Source organism: Melozone crissalis, unplaced genomic scaffold (genome assembly GCF_028551555.1).
Source record: "Melozone crissalis strain CALT ecotype California unplaced genomic scaffold, PUWL_Pcris_2 ptg000005l_1, whole genome shotgun sequence".
Taxonomy (NCBI): domain Eukaryota; kingdom Metazoa; phylum Chordata; class Aves; order Passeriformes; family Passerellidae; genus Melozone; species Melozone crissalis.
Window position 1 is genome coordinate 55,000,640 of NW_026535783.1, and position 17,399 is coordinate 55,018,038.

The 17,399-nt window shown below is 36.3% G+C and overlaps 1 protein-coding gene across 1 annotated transcript in view; it reads right to left on the minus strand.

The window, feature by feature from the left end:
- The window catches only part of CWC27 (CWC27 spliceosome associated cyclophilin), a 94,630-nt gene extending 77,283 nt beyond the window's left edge, over nucleotides 1-17,347 (minus strand). Inside the window, exons 1-10 of the mRNA XM_054282193.1 lie at nucleotides 17,225-17,347; nucleotides 16,464-16,560; nucleotides 14,828-14,940; nucleotides 13,500-13,643; nucleotides 12,682-12,780; nucleotides 12,418-12,521; nucleotides 11,379-11,448; nucleotides 8,907-8,986; nucleotides 6,588-6,621; nucleotides 2,498-2,673 (exon numbers count right to left, since the gene is read on the minus strand). Of these exons, the coding sequence (XP_054138168.1) occupies nucleotides 2,498-2,673; nucleotides 6,588-6,621; nucleotides 8,907-8,986; nucleotides 11,379-11,448; nucleotides 12,418-12,521; nucleotides 12,682-12,780; nucleotides 13,500-13,643; nucleotides 14,828-14,940; nucleotides 16,464-16,560; nucleotides 17,225-17,266 (959 nt within the window). The 5' untranslated portion in view covers nucleotides 17,267-17,347. The remainder of the gene's footprint in view (nucleotides 1-2,497; nucleotides 2,674-6,587; nucleotides 6,622-8,906; nucleotides 8,987-11,378; nucleotides 11,449-12,417; nucleotides 12,522-12,681; nucleotides 12,781-13,499; nucleotides 13,644-14,827; nucleotides 14,941-16,463; nucleotides 16,561-17,224) is intronic.
- Nucleotides 17,348-17,399: the final 52 nt, after the last annotated feature.

Below are 17,399 nucleotides of genomic sequence, written 5' to 3' on the forward strand. Positions count from 1 at the left end.
AGTAGCTGTTTTACAGTGTGAAGTTTAGGTTAAAGCTTTCTAAAAAACCTCAGACCAACAGAACTTCTCTAACAACTTGCCAGAATGACTGGGAGGCTCTTTTTCACAAGTTTCCTTATCTAATACAAAGTTGTCAAAAAAAAAGCTATTTTAAAAATATACACAAGAGGTTAAAATGCATACTGAAATGACCAAAATTAACTTTACCATTCAAGCACTTCAAGTATGGCTGCATTTAGAAGTGGTATTGGATCTCAGCACCATGAATTTGAGAAAGTATCTATTATTTCCATACTGCTTCTCTTAAACAGACCTCACAAATGCATTTGGATTAAAAGAAACTGATACAAATGAATACAGTTTTGCAGAAAACATCACACATGTTAAAAACGGTACTCTGAAACAAATGTTGTTAGAAGTTCAATTATTCTACCAGCACATTTAAGTATCTGATTAGAAGAAATTTTGATAGATATCAGAAGTTTCTTCACCCTATGATGTCAGTAGACATTACCCTCAAACTGTGGATAGTCCGTCCAACTTTTTGTTTGATATTTACACCTCGCACATCTCTGCCTCTGATCAACACAGGCTTTGAGTACGGTAGGTGGTGAACATCCATGTGTATATTATTGAACGTTGCCAGTACACTGAGAAAATAGTCACTATTTCAGACAATGAAACTTGATATTGTTTATCTTACTTTATCTAAACAGACCTCAAATGTAAAACCACATTATTTATAACAAACAATATCGTGCCTTTGATTTTCAGGCCAGAGGACTGCAGACAATTATGTGGAAAACAGTAAGTCTAGAAATTTATGTTACTTGTGATACTAAGCAGTATTTCCTAAGGCTATGGCTCCCAACTGCTAAAAATGCAACCAATAAAACCCTCTTCTGAGTTAAGATAACCCATTTGGCTTTAATACTATTACTAGTGCTTCCCTGAAAGAACAGAATAACCACAAAAAGAGCACATTGACCTACCACATGTAGAGCCAGCAGCTTACAGACTGACTACACAAATGTCTCTTAAAATTAGCTATAACATGATGCTAGCTTGGGCTTTTTGTACCTCATTCCTATGGGTATCCTCATCCCTTGTATTCTCTTCATGCTACAGACTTGCTATTACACCTTAGTCAATTTTGTTCCCAGCAGCCATTCTAATAAAACCCCAGGGACAATTGAACAGATTGGTGCACAGGTAGTTGAACAAATAAGTAGGCAGTAAACACGTACAGATTCCAAAGCCCTTTGCTGCTGTAAAGAAGTTATTTGGCTGCCATATAGTTCAAGGTTCTTTTTCAGAGAGAGCTTTTCTTAGAGACCTTCAAATTTCTAAGCCTGCCCTACTGAATAAGGCTATCTAATGGTGAACGGTAATTGTTTATTCTCCCCAACCAAGAACAATTCACTGAGTCTCAGAAGCTTAACATTGCATCAATCTCAACCACAAGACAAGTAACCGGATTTTGGGATTGAAGTTATTCATCATCCTCATTGATCTCTACTTCCTGGGGACCACCTGTCTACAGCAGCAATACTACAGCCACCAATTCCCAAAGCAACACACATCACAACTTCAAAGACAACAGAAAGAAAAGTCAGGAAGTCTGTTTTACAAGATGTTTTGTACATGTTCTTTAAAAAAATACCTAGTTATATCTAACATAGCCATAAAATCATGATACTCTATTTTATGTACTGCAATTTATGCTATATGTACTGCTGTATTTACTAATATGTACTGCTCTTACTGAGAGAAAGGAAAACTGAAAAATAGAAATCTAGTGCTCCAGAATCAGAGTTTCATGCTGGTTTCAGCTGAGGTAGAGTCAATTTTTTCTGCAGTAGCCAGCATGAGGACATGCTTTGGACTCGTGTTGAACACAGAGCTGTTTTACAAAGAGCCAAAGACTTTTTTGCTTTTTGTATTGAAAGCAGGAGAACTGGAATGCCTGGGAGGTATGAGAAGGCAAAACCAGGACAGGTGGCTCCAATTGACAAAAGAAGTATTTCAGGCCCTGTGACATCATGATCAGTATGAAAAGTGGTGAGAAGAAGGATCATATGAGTTGGAAGGGATGTTCACAAACGCTGGCATAACTAAATTACATGACAGGAATCCATGCTGTTATGTCTGCAGAGAAAAACGGATGTGACTGCTGCAGCACTGGAAAGCTGGTACACTGCAGGGTGAGTACTGTGATATACTAGACTTCACTGGATGACCCTCCTTTCTGTGAGTCTCAGTGGTGGGCAGCTACTATGTGCTACTACTATGTGTTAACACAGGTAAAGAACTGCTGAATTCAATCTTACAACTGAGAAGAAAGACAAAGTAAAGACTGACAAATACACATAAAGACACTTTATTTCTAACTCACAGGGAAAAATAAAACTCCCATACAAGGAATCAATAAATTATGAAAATCCTAAAACTGTAAGCAGTCTAAAGAAAAACATCTACCAAACAACACAATCCTTACCTGCGACTAGTTGTTTTCCTTTCTGTCTTGGTTACTTCCTCTTGAAGTTGCTGTTTAGTATTTTCACTTGTATCAATTTTGAGTTTCTTGGCAATGCGTTCCTTTATTTGAAATCTCTCATTACTAGCAGCTTCATCTTCAATGCTATCAGCATCTTCATCATGTTCCTCTTCATCCTTTATTGATTTAAAATGATAAAACTACTTCAGATACTTTTCAGTACAGAATGACAAATATGGAAATCTTTTTCTTACAAATATAATCTCTTCCAAGAAAAAAGCAAACTTCAAACAATATATCCTTATTTGCTACAGAGGTAACAAAAATTTACAAACATGACAGTTTCTTTTCCATACACAAATTACTTCTTATCTGTAAGGGTTAAAAAACTTAAACCAGTCTATTCTAGACTATTAACTTTTACAGCTCTGTAGATGACATCACAGCAGTGTGATATTACCCATACCACTGTTCATGAATCGAAAATTTGATTGACACAATACCACTGTCTCAATGGTATTGAGACATGATGGTACCATCCTTCATTTTCCACTGAAAGAAAAACTTAACTCCCTACCACATGGGTATACTACAGTCATGATGGGATAGAAGAGGTTAGTCCATCTGCTCCCATTAGGGAATTTACAAATACTAAATTGATCATAACTGTGAAATTGTTATAAGCTTAATGAATTGATCACAATTGATCATAAGCTGTGAAAACCTGTGGAATTGATCATTGCAGCTTGCTACAGAGGTCAAAGGAGAGGCCTCAGGCCTCCATACCTAGCACAGGTAGGCAAAAGGGATAAAGCACCTTGGATCAAAGACATTTGAAGGGAGAAATAGCTGGAGAACGAACAAGTAGCCTGACTAGACCAAGGGATCTAAGTTTGACTATCTCCTTCATGGAAGAAGGAAGTCTGTATGAACCTTAACTGAAGAATGACAGTTTGAAGATGACATGGTATATCTTTTCACGTTTACTTTGGTGTGATGCTCATCAGCAAAAGGAAAGTGTAAGATGCCACATGATTCTAATTTTAGCCAAAGACAGAAAGGACAGTTAGAAATAGCAAGCCAGAGGGCTTAACTGTATCCAGAGACTGACAGAATGTAAGCACTTGGGAAGGAAGAACATGTACGTGTCCTGGGTGTGAGATACAGGTAGGAGGAAGAGTAGCATGAAGATCATGTCCATAAACATGAAAGAGGAAAGAATAAAAAAAGTAAAAGCAGCAAGAGGCAAAATTTGGGAACAGAAGAGAAAAATCAACAATTGGATTTCAGAAGTTGTAGTGGAGTCACTGTTTAGGAATCTTTAGACTACTATGCTTAGATTCAAGATTTAGACAAGACAAGACCAGTCAGAAATAAGACAGAAATTTCTGAATATTTAGCACAGTAAAACAGCTGAATATTTTGCCAATGAAAAGACAGAAAAATTGTTGGTGGAGTTTTGTCTGTTCCTTTTTAATAGGGAAGAGAAAACTGGAACAGGATCAGCATTTCCCTTAATTTACCAGAAAGATATTGTTTGACAGAGGAGATAATGAAACTTTGTAGAAGATTTGCTTACATGATAAATTGTCAGAGAGATGGGTGACTACAGACCTCAATAGCAGGGGGAGGTCCAAAAAAAAAATAAGTGACAGGACTGTGTTCGAAGTCTTTAACAGTCAAGGATAAAGACAGGCTCCTGGGGGAGATTTGACTAAGGCTTAGGTAAAAGCATTTCACTGACACACAATTAATTGGACAAAACTTCTGGAATAAAAATGCACAACTCTAGACAAATAGCATTTGCTAAGTAGTAAGCTAGTTAAAATTTGCAGACATCTGAGTAACAGGAAGAAGGTTAAAATTGGGGAGACAAAATGTTTTAACTTGTCCCACTTGGCTAAAACCTCTATTTCTCAAACCACCCATCAGCCTCAGTTTGCAAAGTATTTCACCATTTTTCTTCAAGAAAAACACTGAGAAAATAGGATATGCCCTTCCTCCTCAACTGCGTTCCCTCCTGCAGCTCTACTCTTTTCTCCTACCTGGTCTCTTCCTTCAGTCCTTCTCTCTCTCATTAAGTCCATCTGATACCAACAAACATTTAACAACAGAATAAACAATCCAGACTGAACTGCATGGCACCTCAAAAGGGAAGTGGCTGTTCTGTTGCCTGACAGTTGCTCTCCATGTGACACAGAAATGCAAAAGTGCTTGCCTGAAAGTTGTACTACTTCTAACTGCTGTTATTAGCTGGGTGGAGTTGTCCTATTCTCCTCCTTAATATGAAAATAAAAATGGTAATGAGACATTTTGTGACAGAATGACTGGCTACTATACGTAATATGATTTTCCCGTTTAAGGAGATTATTGAACTGAGGGGTGGATAATTCATTTTATCTACACATAGTACTGCATGAAACTTACTGTTCAGCAACTGACAGACAAATAGGGAGAGGAAAAGAAATTGTGCACAAAAGAAATGTCACTGGTGAGAAAAAAAAATTGTTAATACATTTCATATAATGTTTTCATTAATGACTTGAGCACAAAAAGAATCCTAACAAATAGCTATGAGGTACTGCTAATACAAAGGCTCTCTCAAAGAATTAAATGTACAAATTTGAGGACCGCAGTAAGAGAAACAGGATGGTATTTAATAGCATGAACAGCAAGGCCAGGTGCTTAAAGAACAAGAGTTTCTCTTACATGCTATGGGCTGGTAGGCTGCAGGAAGTGGGAAGATCTGGAAGAATTATTTGCTCCCAGGTTTGGCAATAAAACTACCAACATGTTGCAGCTGTGTAAATGCAGAAGTGATCCTGTGATGTGTTAACTAAAAGAACTCTAAGAGATCATAAAATAATAGTACTACTTTCACAAGACCCAGGTAACTGCCTGAAGTGCTAGATCTTAGCTAAAATCTTAAATGTAATGAAATCTAAAGAGAACACCTCCCCAGGAAAAAATGAGAAAAAGCCTTCATATTTCCAACTTTGGCTATATTATTATATTTATTTAAATTTTTATTCTTCAACCTAATAAATCCATGTTCTACACTCCCCAAATCCAGTTTGTTTTAGAAAGAGATATTTGAATATCTGAAGAATTACTAATAAAATAGCATTCTCCAAACCCTTCCAAGACTAAAATGCTCCTGCATACAGTAGGAATTACAAAGGAGAAGAATGGAAAAGCCTGAATTCATACTATGCCTTATGAAAAAAGGAAAAGCATGCAAGCAGATTGTTTTTTTAGGCACGTGAATGAGACAGACTGTGCTCATCCTTTACTTCCACTACGTCAACACACAGTATAGTTAATACTTGTGCATGATGGACAGATACAGAAAACAATACTTTCCATGATTCAATTAGATCAACGGGAGATTACAGTCCCAGTCATATATTCCAACCTTATCTCAACAGCAATATAAAGAGGTACTCCCATGATCTATGGTTGGAGACAGAGACATATTTCAGGTAACAAGCTTATGCTTACCTGCACCATGTACAACAATTTTCTTGTACTTAAACTGCCTCTGTATTTAGTTCAATGTTACTGCATGACTATTCAAATCTCATGTCTTTCAGAGGTGACAGTCTCCAACAATACAATTTCACTGCTACAATTTAATAATTCACTGCGTTTGTGTTCTCTTGAAGAAATCTTTCAAACAGGACTCTGACTCACATGCAATTGACATTGCATGTGAGTCAGAGTCCTGTTTGAAAGATTTCAAACATTGCAATTGACAAACTTGATTTTAACTATTTTTTAAGAAGCAGTTTCAGGGTTTTTATCACTCTGGTGGTTTGTCACCCTGTAGTACACAACCCATATAATATATTCCTATATAACTAATCTACTAACTGAAATACAATACCATCAGTTTCTATAAAAGTAGCAGGTAGTATGCTAATTCTACCCTGATGTGAATAGCCAAACCCAAGAGCCTTCACACTTTTGCCAGAAATCTGACTTGTGCTAGTTCTTAAAGATCTCTACAGTAACATTTGTTCCCCAAAGGAAATCTTATCTGCCCACAGTAAAAAACAAAGAATTAGTAGTAAAAAAAAATAATACTTGCCTCACTCAAATCCTCTTCTTCATTTGCCACTTCACTAAAAGAAAAAGAAAAGGAACTACTTTGAAGTGCTAGAGGAGATTCAAAGTATTATTTAAAACCCAACATTTCTTAAATAAAAAATATGTTAGCCACCTGAAATTTTAGTAAACTTACTACTTTGTATCATCCTTGCATTTATCTTAAAAGTATCAATATTATTTTCAATCATTTGACTATCACAATCTTTTCTAATTAAAAAAGCTTAAAAACCAGAGCATTCATACAATGGAGAAATCCTAACCATATCTTGAGCTATTCAAGCAAAACACTAATTTGTACAGTTAAAACCAACAAAACTCAGTTGAGATGTTTTTGATCTCATTTATCAAACAATTAGTAGCATTTCATTGCAACAAGTTTATATTTTGGAAGATGCATTTTACTGATACTGAAGCTTAACATCAAGTTAAATAAATTCATTATACAGCTACAGCTTGGTGAATTAAAAAAGAACTCTATCTGAACACACTAAGGCTAACACACCCACTGTTAATTATCACAAACTAATAATAAGGGCCCCTGAACCATTTTAGCCCACATTAAAAAAAAAGAAGTTTTGCTACAGAAAAACCAAGGACTATTAAATAAGTCTCAGAAGTCAAGTCTTTGAAGTGTGCTCAAAGCAATCAATAAGTAATCAAGATCACTAAAGAAACTCCAGATGTGTTGCAACCAGTGTTGCAACCAGTGTTGCAATCAATGACATTAACTTATAAAGTGCTGCAGCTGGGTCAGGGCAATTGCTGATATCAATACAGACAGGTGATGAACGGACTCAGAGCAGCCCAGTAAGGAGGACGTGGGGGTGCTGGTGGATGAAAAGCTGGACATGAGCCGATGATGTACACCTGAAGTCCAGAAAGCCAACTGTGTCCTGGGCTGTATCCAGAGCAGGGTGGGCAGCAGGGCAGGGAGGGGATTCTGCCCCTCTGCTCTGCTGAGACCCCACCTGCAGGGCTGCATCAGCTCTGGGGGCACAGCACAGCAAGGACAGGGACCTGCTGGAGGGACTCTGGAGGAGAGCCATGAAGATGATCACCTCTCCAACGGGGAAAGGCACGATTGTTCAGCCTGGAGAAGGGAAGACTCCAGGGACACCTTATAGCATGCAGCCTTTTCATACTTAACATGGGTCTGTAAGATGGGGACAGACTTTTTAGCAGGGCCCGTTGTGAAAGAACAAGGGGTAGTGGTTTTAAACCAGAAAGGAGTAAATTCAGACTAAACATAAGGAAGATGTTTTTTATGATATAGATGGTGAGACACTGGTGAGCTGGCTGCCCAGAGAGGAGGTAAATGCTCCACTCCTGGAAACATTCAAGGCCAGGCTGAATGGGGTGCTGCACAACCTGATCTAGCTGGAGATGTCCCTGCTCACTAAAAGGGGGGTTAGATGTGATAAATTTTAATGGTTCCTTCCAAACCAGCTAGTCTAGGATTCTAAGATAAGCAAATTCTCGGAGTTAACATATTTTCATGGAATTTTCTCCCTTTATAATTCAACTGTGGTTAAAAATCAGAATTTATAAAGTACTAAAACTAGATAAGAAAACCGAGTTTATTAAATCATGCAGATTTATGATTAACCTGATATTTTGCTTGTTCTTTAGATTTGGAAAAAAAAAAGATATTTTCAAGCATAAGCAGGGTTAGAAGGTTGGGAAAAGCAATCCTCTAGAATAAACACAGCAAAGAACATCTTCAACATGAAGAAAATTTAAGTATCTTTAAAAGTTTAGGCTATGAAAGAGATAGTAGGAGTAAGAAAGGACTGTGGTAAAGAGAGGTATAAAAGGGGCTGTCAGCTCACTGTCTCTTCCAGAATGTGAGTTAGAACTTACGAAATGCCACTAGTAGCATTCAGGTTCAGAACAAAAAGGGGAGATACTTCCTCTGGTAGTGAAGAGGACGTTGTGAACTGAAACAATGTTACAAAAGACTTAATATACACTTTGAGAAGAGCTCTATTAAAGGTTACTAAATAGAGGAACCACATCAAAACCTGACAGTTCTCTGAGGTGAAACCTGAGAGGAAGCTGAGCAACTACTCAGATAAACTTTACATTTACACGGCTTTCACTCTTTACTGGGCATCCACTGAGGGCCAGTGGTGGTGACAGCTTAGTCAGTTAGAGAAATATTTGATCCGATCTTGCACTGGCACTCTTAATTTTTTAAATAGTAACGTGAATTGACATTTCTCCTGAGTATACAAGTGCATAATTGGGTATAACATATTGAAAGTAGATCTGTTCTAGAAATTGGAAATCACATACTAACCTTTTGACAGCAGGAACTGAGCTAAGATGTGGATCATCCTTCAGGAGATCATGACTACTTTTACTTTTTCCCTTCATGCTCTGTTAAAAGAAAAAAGTTATTATTCATTTCAGTTTAAGAGGTTAGATAGTGAAAAAGGATTATGGTAAGAAAAACATAACTTGTTTCGTTTTAGCTTTAGTCTATCCAGTAAGCATAAACACTTTTAAGAACAGAAGAAAGAGAAACATCAAACTGACTCCACAGATTTATTTTTGCAATAGCAGTGCACTTAGTTTTAAAGACAGAGAGAGAGGAAAAAAAAGATATTGTTTAGTCATGTACAATCATTACACATCATAAAGATGGTAGGTCTAGCACATATACACTTAAGTGAATAAAGGGGTAAGAACTTAACTTCCCAATAATGACACATGACAATTGAAAGAACCACCATGTATAAAACAGTACTTATTAATTACACTAATTAGATCCCTAAGAAAAAAAAAAGAAATTAACTAACTGCTATACATCAGTCTGGAACACATAATTTAAGAATCATTTACTGACATAAGGAGTCAAATAAATCTAACACATAAGGTCTTCAGGCAGAAAGACTGCAGCTAGAAAGCATTCTACATGCTAATCTGAAAAAAATATTCTTAATTTTCAGAGAAAAATCAGACTGAAAATCTCTGTTAAAGGAACAGTCTGTATTGTGACCTGTACTGTGAATGTCTCCATTGCAGATGCATTGTTTAATGCTTTTGGGAACACATTAGACATGTGGACAAAATCTTAGCCATTTAAATGCAACTGCAGTTTTTTATTATGTAGAAAACAAAGACTAACACATTCAGCAACATGAAAAGATAATTCCTTCATTAAGGAAGGGGTGGTGTGTTTGGAGTGGTGGTGGGGCTGTGCTCCAAACAGGTACAGACAATGAGCAGCTTGGGCACCGAAGGCTACACTGATCAACAGCCAAATCCCCGACTGCACTAACAGCCTTGATCTGGTTCATAGCTTGAGGGGTTTCACCCAGAACTTCTCTGCCCTTCTTAAACAAGCAAGACTTACTGCATCTAGCACCCACAAAAAGCTCATAGGATTTTGTGGATTCAAGGATCTCAATAACAACTTTGACCCTCCATTTTTCTTATCAAAAACAGAGAATGCAAGTTAGTGCTGATATTCATGTACTTCAACTTAAACAGATTAAGATAATGACCAGAACTAGACACACTGATCTAGGCCTATTATGAACAAACAATGAGGTATCAAAAAGAAGGCTTTATTCTGGTACAAAGAATGAAGATAAACTCTTCATAAAGAGTTGTTATGGTTAATTATCTAGCCACAACCAATGCAGAATTTAGTCAGCACAAATAGGCAGATGAGACTTTGAGGCTGAGTTGAAAGAGAGCCTTAAAACACTGGAACTCGGCTTATAATGAAAGAAGCATTCTATTTAGACAATTTTAAGCTGAAACCAAGTATTTGGCATGAAAAGAAAGGAAGTCCAGGCAACTGAATCAAACCCAGTATTATAAGCCAGATAAACAGAAAGAGCAAAACAGTAGATGAACATATTAAGCTAAACAAGTAAACTTTGTTTGACCGGTAAGTTGAAAAAAAAAAAAGAAAAGTAGTTAAAGCTGCTGTTGTAATAAATCTCTACTATCATTCTGACTGATAACACATTACTATAATATTGTCCATCATTATTCACTGTTTTCCTTTTGTATTTTAGCTAACTTCTGAGGACTAACAACTGTTTTTTCACTAATGTGCTACAGGATGCAGGACCATGTAGTCTGATCACTAACTGAAGTGGTGAGGTACTGTAGAAAGCCTAGAAATCTAGGAAAGAGCTTGGTCAGCAGTAGAAATGAAATCAGAAATTTATTTAAGAAAATTTTAAACTAGCCTTATTTAAATGCCAAATCAGGGAAGGAAATGTTAGACCAAAGATTACACATGCAATCCTGGAATGTGAACATTTCACTATGGTGCACTATTAAATTATGACAATGCACTATTTTCTCCACAATAACCACACTTCACTTTGCTCACAGATGGATGAATATATGTAAGAAAATGGAGCTAAGCGTGTGCTGGAAATTTTTAAAATGATCCTCAGTATTCAAGTATTTTACCATGTAACTGCAATCATAAATAAAGGACTTGAAAAAGATAACGTACTTATTGCTTCCATGACTTTTAAACAGCAGAAATAGATTTATACTATGAAACTTTTTGTTCACGGAAATGTAAAAATTCCATGCAGTAATTGAAGGTACCCTCAAAATCAAGAAAACTAAAAACTTCTGTTTTTGCAAAATGCTGTAACAGCAGAATCCTAAAAACTGAAGGAACTGCTATTATTATTGTTCAAGATATAAACATAAGAAGAAGACTCAAAACTTTAAAACTTTCCATAAACATGCAGAAAAGGTTAAAAAGACAAATAATGATAATTTGGTACAATACCTGACTAACTCTACTGACTTCTTCCTCTTCTTCTTCAGCTTCTTCCCCAAACGAAAGCAGATTAAAATTTCTTTAAGAGAAAAAAGAAAATTCCTAGTAAAATTTTAAATACTGTCTTACTAACATTCCATTAACTTTAAATACATTACAGTTGTGCTGTACATGACCTTTTAAAAAAGCCTTTTATCCTGCTAAATGTACCAATTCCAAGAAACTATTGCATTTTGCTTTGCAAAAAATCATAAATATTCAGAAAAGCATGTTGTATTATACTCCTGAGATAAAACAAGGATAGCAAAGCATCAGTTAAGACACAAATTAAGAAATCCTGTCTTGACTTGCTTTCCCAGCTGACAGTTCTGTTGTATTTCTTTTCTCAACAGAGGAGCATTGAAGACACAAGATTTTCAAGATATGACAGCTCAGAAACATATCAAATGTGTATTCATTCACAGAATGCAATTAAAAAAACTATGAGCTATAACTTATATTTCAAGAGTTAATTGTTCACACTGTTGGAACCAGTCAGTTGCAACATGTTCTATTTTTATGCAGCAGAACTGACAGCATGCCCACTTCAGAGTTTCTACTACTTTCTATTGCATGTTTGTGAATTTTCATTCAGAGAAACTATGATTTCCCATGTCAAAATGTCTGCCTCTTGCTAAGGTCTTCAGTGGGGAGAAATGGTATCTGATAAAATAAGTTCAAAAAATCCCAAACAATTGAGCTGTGACCCAGTTACTCCTACCAGCAGGTTTCACCTGCAGCATTGTCTCAGTCAGATGACTGTACTTTGTGGGACATGGGAAAGACAAACTACCTTCTAGTATTTTCAACAAACTATCACCATGTATGCAACAGTTACAGCTCAGCAGATGCAAAGTAACATTTCAGTCAGAGAAACTAGATTTGCAAGACCTCACCCGCCAGAAACAACGAAGTGCTTCAAAGGCAGAAATGGAAGTAAAAACCTGCCAAACTATAAAAAATTAAAGATGAAAGAAAATGAACCACCACTTCTGTTGCATATATTTACTTTGTGCCTTTTACTTTGGACTTTTTAGTTTCTTCCTCTGGTTTGTCTTTCTTCAGTTTTCTGTTTGGTCGTGGGATAATGTCATCAAACGGATTAAACAAAACCTGTTTAAAAAACCAGTATTTTAAACACACCTTTAGTAAATATTTTGTCATTAAGTAGCTCAATATTTTAAAACAATATGCGAAAGGACAAGCCAAATTTTCTGAACACAATGCACAAAAGAATTTCAGAATGTCCCATTTCAAAACAGAACATACTCACCTCACTGCTTCTTATTTTGTGTGGACTGAGAGGTCTCTCTTCTTTGTCAACTTCTACTTCAGCCAGGCGCAACATGTTATATATTGTATCCCCTGTAACCTGGCAAATTTACAAAGAAAGGCTTGAAAGTTCATGACTGTAATTTGTGTTATTTATTCTGCAAAATACAAGGCAATTACTATGTAAAAAATTTTGTAAGTACAACTGCTATAGGAAATATCGTAAGCATGTAAGACTTCTAAAAGACAGCAAGTACAATGTACAAAAGTTTGGGTTTTTGAATTTAATGGGAAAAGTTAAAGGAATACAGGTAGTTTTGAGAATTTAGGCAGATGAAGATGTTGAAGTGTTACTGTGAGCTATAAAACAGGAAAACGAAAACCACTGAAATAAAAAAAGATTTGCTTTATTTTCTTTTAAGTAAATCATGAAAGTGGCAAATTCATCTCATGTTTTTCATCATCCTGACTTTTCTTGGGTAATTAGAATCAAATTAATTCCAAACGGAATTTTCTAACATGTCATTAGTATTAGATGAACCGATTAATAACAGAGGCATAATAATACAAATAAGATTATTTAAAGGCAGCACAAGATGAAAATACAATCTAGAAGAATAACAACAGCAAAACAGATAATAACAGGAACAATCCACAGATTTCTGCCAGATATAGGAAACAAAGAGAATGGAGAGAGCATAGAAGCACTAAAATAAATTTCAAATGCACATAGCAGCAAACAATACCAAACTGGCCTTCAGAGAAACTTGTAGCAGCTTCTGTCAGACTTAAACTGGGACTCCAATACATGTAACAGACCTTTCCAAAGATTGTGTGCTTGTTGTTAAGCTCATCTGCGCGACCCAATGTAAAGAAAAACTGACTCCCGTTATCATGGGGCCCAGCATTGGCCATAGCAACAAGTCCTCTTCGATTAAATCGCAATCGTGAGTGGAACTCATCCTGGTAAAGGCAGGACAGAAAAGAGAACAACTTCAGTATAAAACTATCTTTTCACTCCTTTAGCTGCAGCGTGATAGGAGATAGGAGTGAGATCACTTACATCAGCAGGCACACACAGAAAAAAAATGCTACTAGTTTTCTTTTGAGTTCAGGCAGTAATAAATCCCAAGTATTTTGGAACTCAGTACCAGAATTATATTTAAAAGTTCCTACTATGAGTGGCAAAAATTATTTTTAGTCAGTATTTCTAATCCCTAGTGCCTATAATAATGCAAACAAATGAACAATCTTCAAAAGAAACCATAAACACACCACAAACAAAATTAAAAACTAAATATCAGTAACAGAAAGACACATTACTAATTAAAAAAATTCTAAGTTCTGTCTTGTTAATTTTATCTTTTTTCACTCATTGCCTAAAAATCAATTGTTATTCATTGTTTTTATTTGCATTTGTTATCCCCCTAATATTAAGAAAATAAAAAACATTTCAAAAAGTAACTGCATTTCATACATTTCTTGCAAAAATACTATTCTTGACAACAATTACTGTATTTATGTGAAAAATGAATTTAAATCCTAATTCATGTAAGGTTACTAATGGTGCAATAACAGGTTGTAATAGTAGAGTAATGCAGAAATCCATAGGAAGAACATTTTCTGGAATTAAGAAGACAAAATAGGACTCCTTTCAAAGCAAGGAGAACATGAAGAATACCACTGTAATATCACAATGCTAAACACTGCAATACTGAGATAACACTACTTTGAAGCAGCAATGCTACTACAATATTGGTAATTTTTGCTTTGTTCTCTGCTCAGGTACCATTCCCTCCCACAAACCTCAGGTTCATGCTAGATGTAAAAGTCTAGCAGCAAGAAGGTGGAAGGGCCAGAAATAGGCTTTGCAACTTCAGTCACAAATTAAAGGTGCCTGCCCACCTGAAATAAAACAGGCAGAACAGAACACAGCTGTTGAGCCCCCAGGTTTATCATTATACCAGCATAGCTGGGTCTAAGAACTCTCAATTTAGAAGAGCATATTCAAACACACTGAAGCAGCACATGAAGGCAACTACTGCACATGTATGCTTTCATATAAGATTTGATTTTTCAGAACTTGATAGGAAGAACAATGGGTAGAGGATACCAAACAAATTAATGTGTAAGTTATAGATACACACCTTGAAAGGAGCTCCATAGACCGACTCTCCTCCTGATCCAGTACCAGTAGGGTCACCCCCTTGCACAATAAAGCCAGGCACTACTCTGTGAAATATTGTGTTATTGTAATACTCTAAAAAAATGAAAAAAGAATAAGATATTAAACTTTGATATAGATCATGCAGAGATGTCCAGAGACTGAAGTTCCAGAAAGCAAATACTGAAACTAGATTCCACTGTTGGCTTCTATTTGGTTCCCTTCTGTTCTCCACAGACTTACGAGATCGCATCCTGTGGTGTCACATGTTTCTTTTGCAAAAAATCCTGCCCATCACTGACAAGACGACTTTGAGGAATTACAGTATTTTCAGCTTTGAAGTTTTTATTACTGTAATGACACTATCAAAATACACCAATTTAAAAGGAGAACTAGAAATACTGCGCTCTATCCTGGACGAGATCTCACATGCAACATTAGCAATACCCATATACAGATGATTTACACTTTCACTCACCAGCATAGAACACTTTTCATCACCTATACTACTATACTGTACCTAAACCAATATTTCTGCAGAATGAAATATGTGGTACATTTTACTAAGTTATCTTCTTTTATCTATCTATTTATCTGACAGAGGTTACAAGATCATAAGAAAACAAAAGGAATGAAAAGAAAAAATTACCTGAACCAAAACCCTGGTTGATATAACAATAATAAAAAATAAATCTGCAGCATGCTGCAAAACAAAGTAGGGTGTGCAAATGTTGCAGCATAACTAGACACAGTCGTGGATGGTTATATGCTGGGATATTAATGAGAAATACTTAAATGTATTACCAAGCACAAGATGCTACGCAGCAATTAAAAAAAAAATCAGAAAGCAAATAAAGCCCACTGAGTATACATGAACCTTTATCATGGGCTAAGGAATTCTTTTACCATTGCAAAAAGTCTCAAAATTAGGGAAAAGAGACTGGACAAAACAGACTGGATCTGTGCTGGAGGCACAAAGCCTAGACTGCTATTTTTGTTTAACAGATGAAGGCTAAAGGAACTCTTCATAATTCTACAAATGCGTAAATGGGAAAATAACGCAAGTTAGAAAACATATAATGGTATTAAGTTTTCACAGATTTTTGTTCCAGTTTTCTCAGTAGGGAGCTTATCATTCTGGTACTCACCATTTCAGTGAAAAGTTTTACAGAGCTTTTAGCAACAAAAAAAATACAGTAACTGAAACATTAGGAGCACTCACAGAAAAAAAAAAGGTAGTGTAAATTGTGATGCAGAAATGAGAATTTTGGAGAATGTTCAATATTGCATCACTGTCATTTCATTCACACACTGAAGTTGCTATACTTTGTCGATATTTGCTGGAAGTAGGCCTCTCAGGACTCTGAAAGACAATGTTTCAATACCATGTTGTCAGCTTAATTTGAGAAAACCATCCAAAATTTTTACTTTTTTTTCTCCACCAGCTTCATTGGCAACCTTGAAGAACATTGTCTGACTGTTAATTAGTAATTCCTAAACAGAAATAAACTTATTAACATATTAAAGCCAAAACATAATTACAACTTTCATTTTACAGAAAGGGACCAAAGATGGCACAGAAATTAATTTCAACAACTCTCATCCCATTCATTCATTACCTTCCATACACAGCTGGATGAAATTTCTGCATGCTTTTGGAGCTTCTTTTGACCATAATTCTATATCTATCTCTCCTGCTGTAGTTCTCAGCAAAACCTACAAACATACAGATAAATGCAGCCTCAGTTTTATTGTAACTTAGTGACTGATCAAAAAGTATATCTGCCTGAAAAAATAAATCTGAATTTGTTATATTTGTAAGACTGACATATATTTAAGTGCATCAGGTAGCTACTGTTAGTTCTAACTAGCATTTCCAGAACTTGAGATACAGCTCTGAATCAATATTATAAATATAAAGTATAACAAAGATGTATAATATAGCTGTAATAATATACATAACATTCATAACATAACATGGCTGATGCTTTATAGAAACTTAAGATACCCTTTATCATTTTTAAAACGAAACAACATGGGAAAAAACCAAAACCCATAAATACCCAAAGGTATAACTCTTACAAGGAACATCATTACATTCAGTGAGAGTTCATAACAAAATTAACGAGGTAAGATACAATAGGGAATAGAGGACTCCTCTATTTTACGTCTCCGAGGACTGCTCTGTTGTATGTCTCCAGACATCATGCATCACGCCTCATGCTTTGACTCCAGCAGCATCAAAGAAGTAACTTTAACCAAACCAATCCGCCACAGAAACAACGACCTCGCCACCCCCAATCACCATGTGTTCATCTCGCTGTCCCCCCATAACCCAGCAACATACAACTTCTTCAGGATTTCAACCCGCAAGCCTCACCTTCCCGTTGGTGGGCGGCTCCTGGATGTAGATGTTGCTCATGGTGAGGAAAAGACCGGCCCGGCCGGTGAGCCCTCCCCAGCGACCGACGCGGGACCCCCTTCGCCTCCGACACTTCCTACCGCCCCGAGCCGCCCGACATCCTGGGCGCCCGTACGCAGTTCGGAGAAGAGGG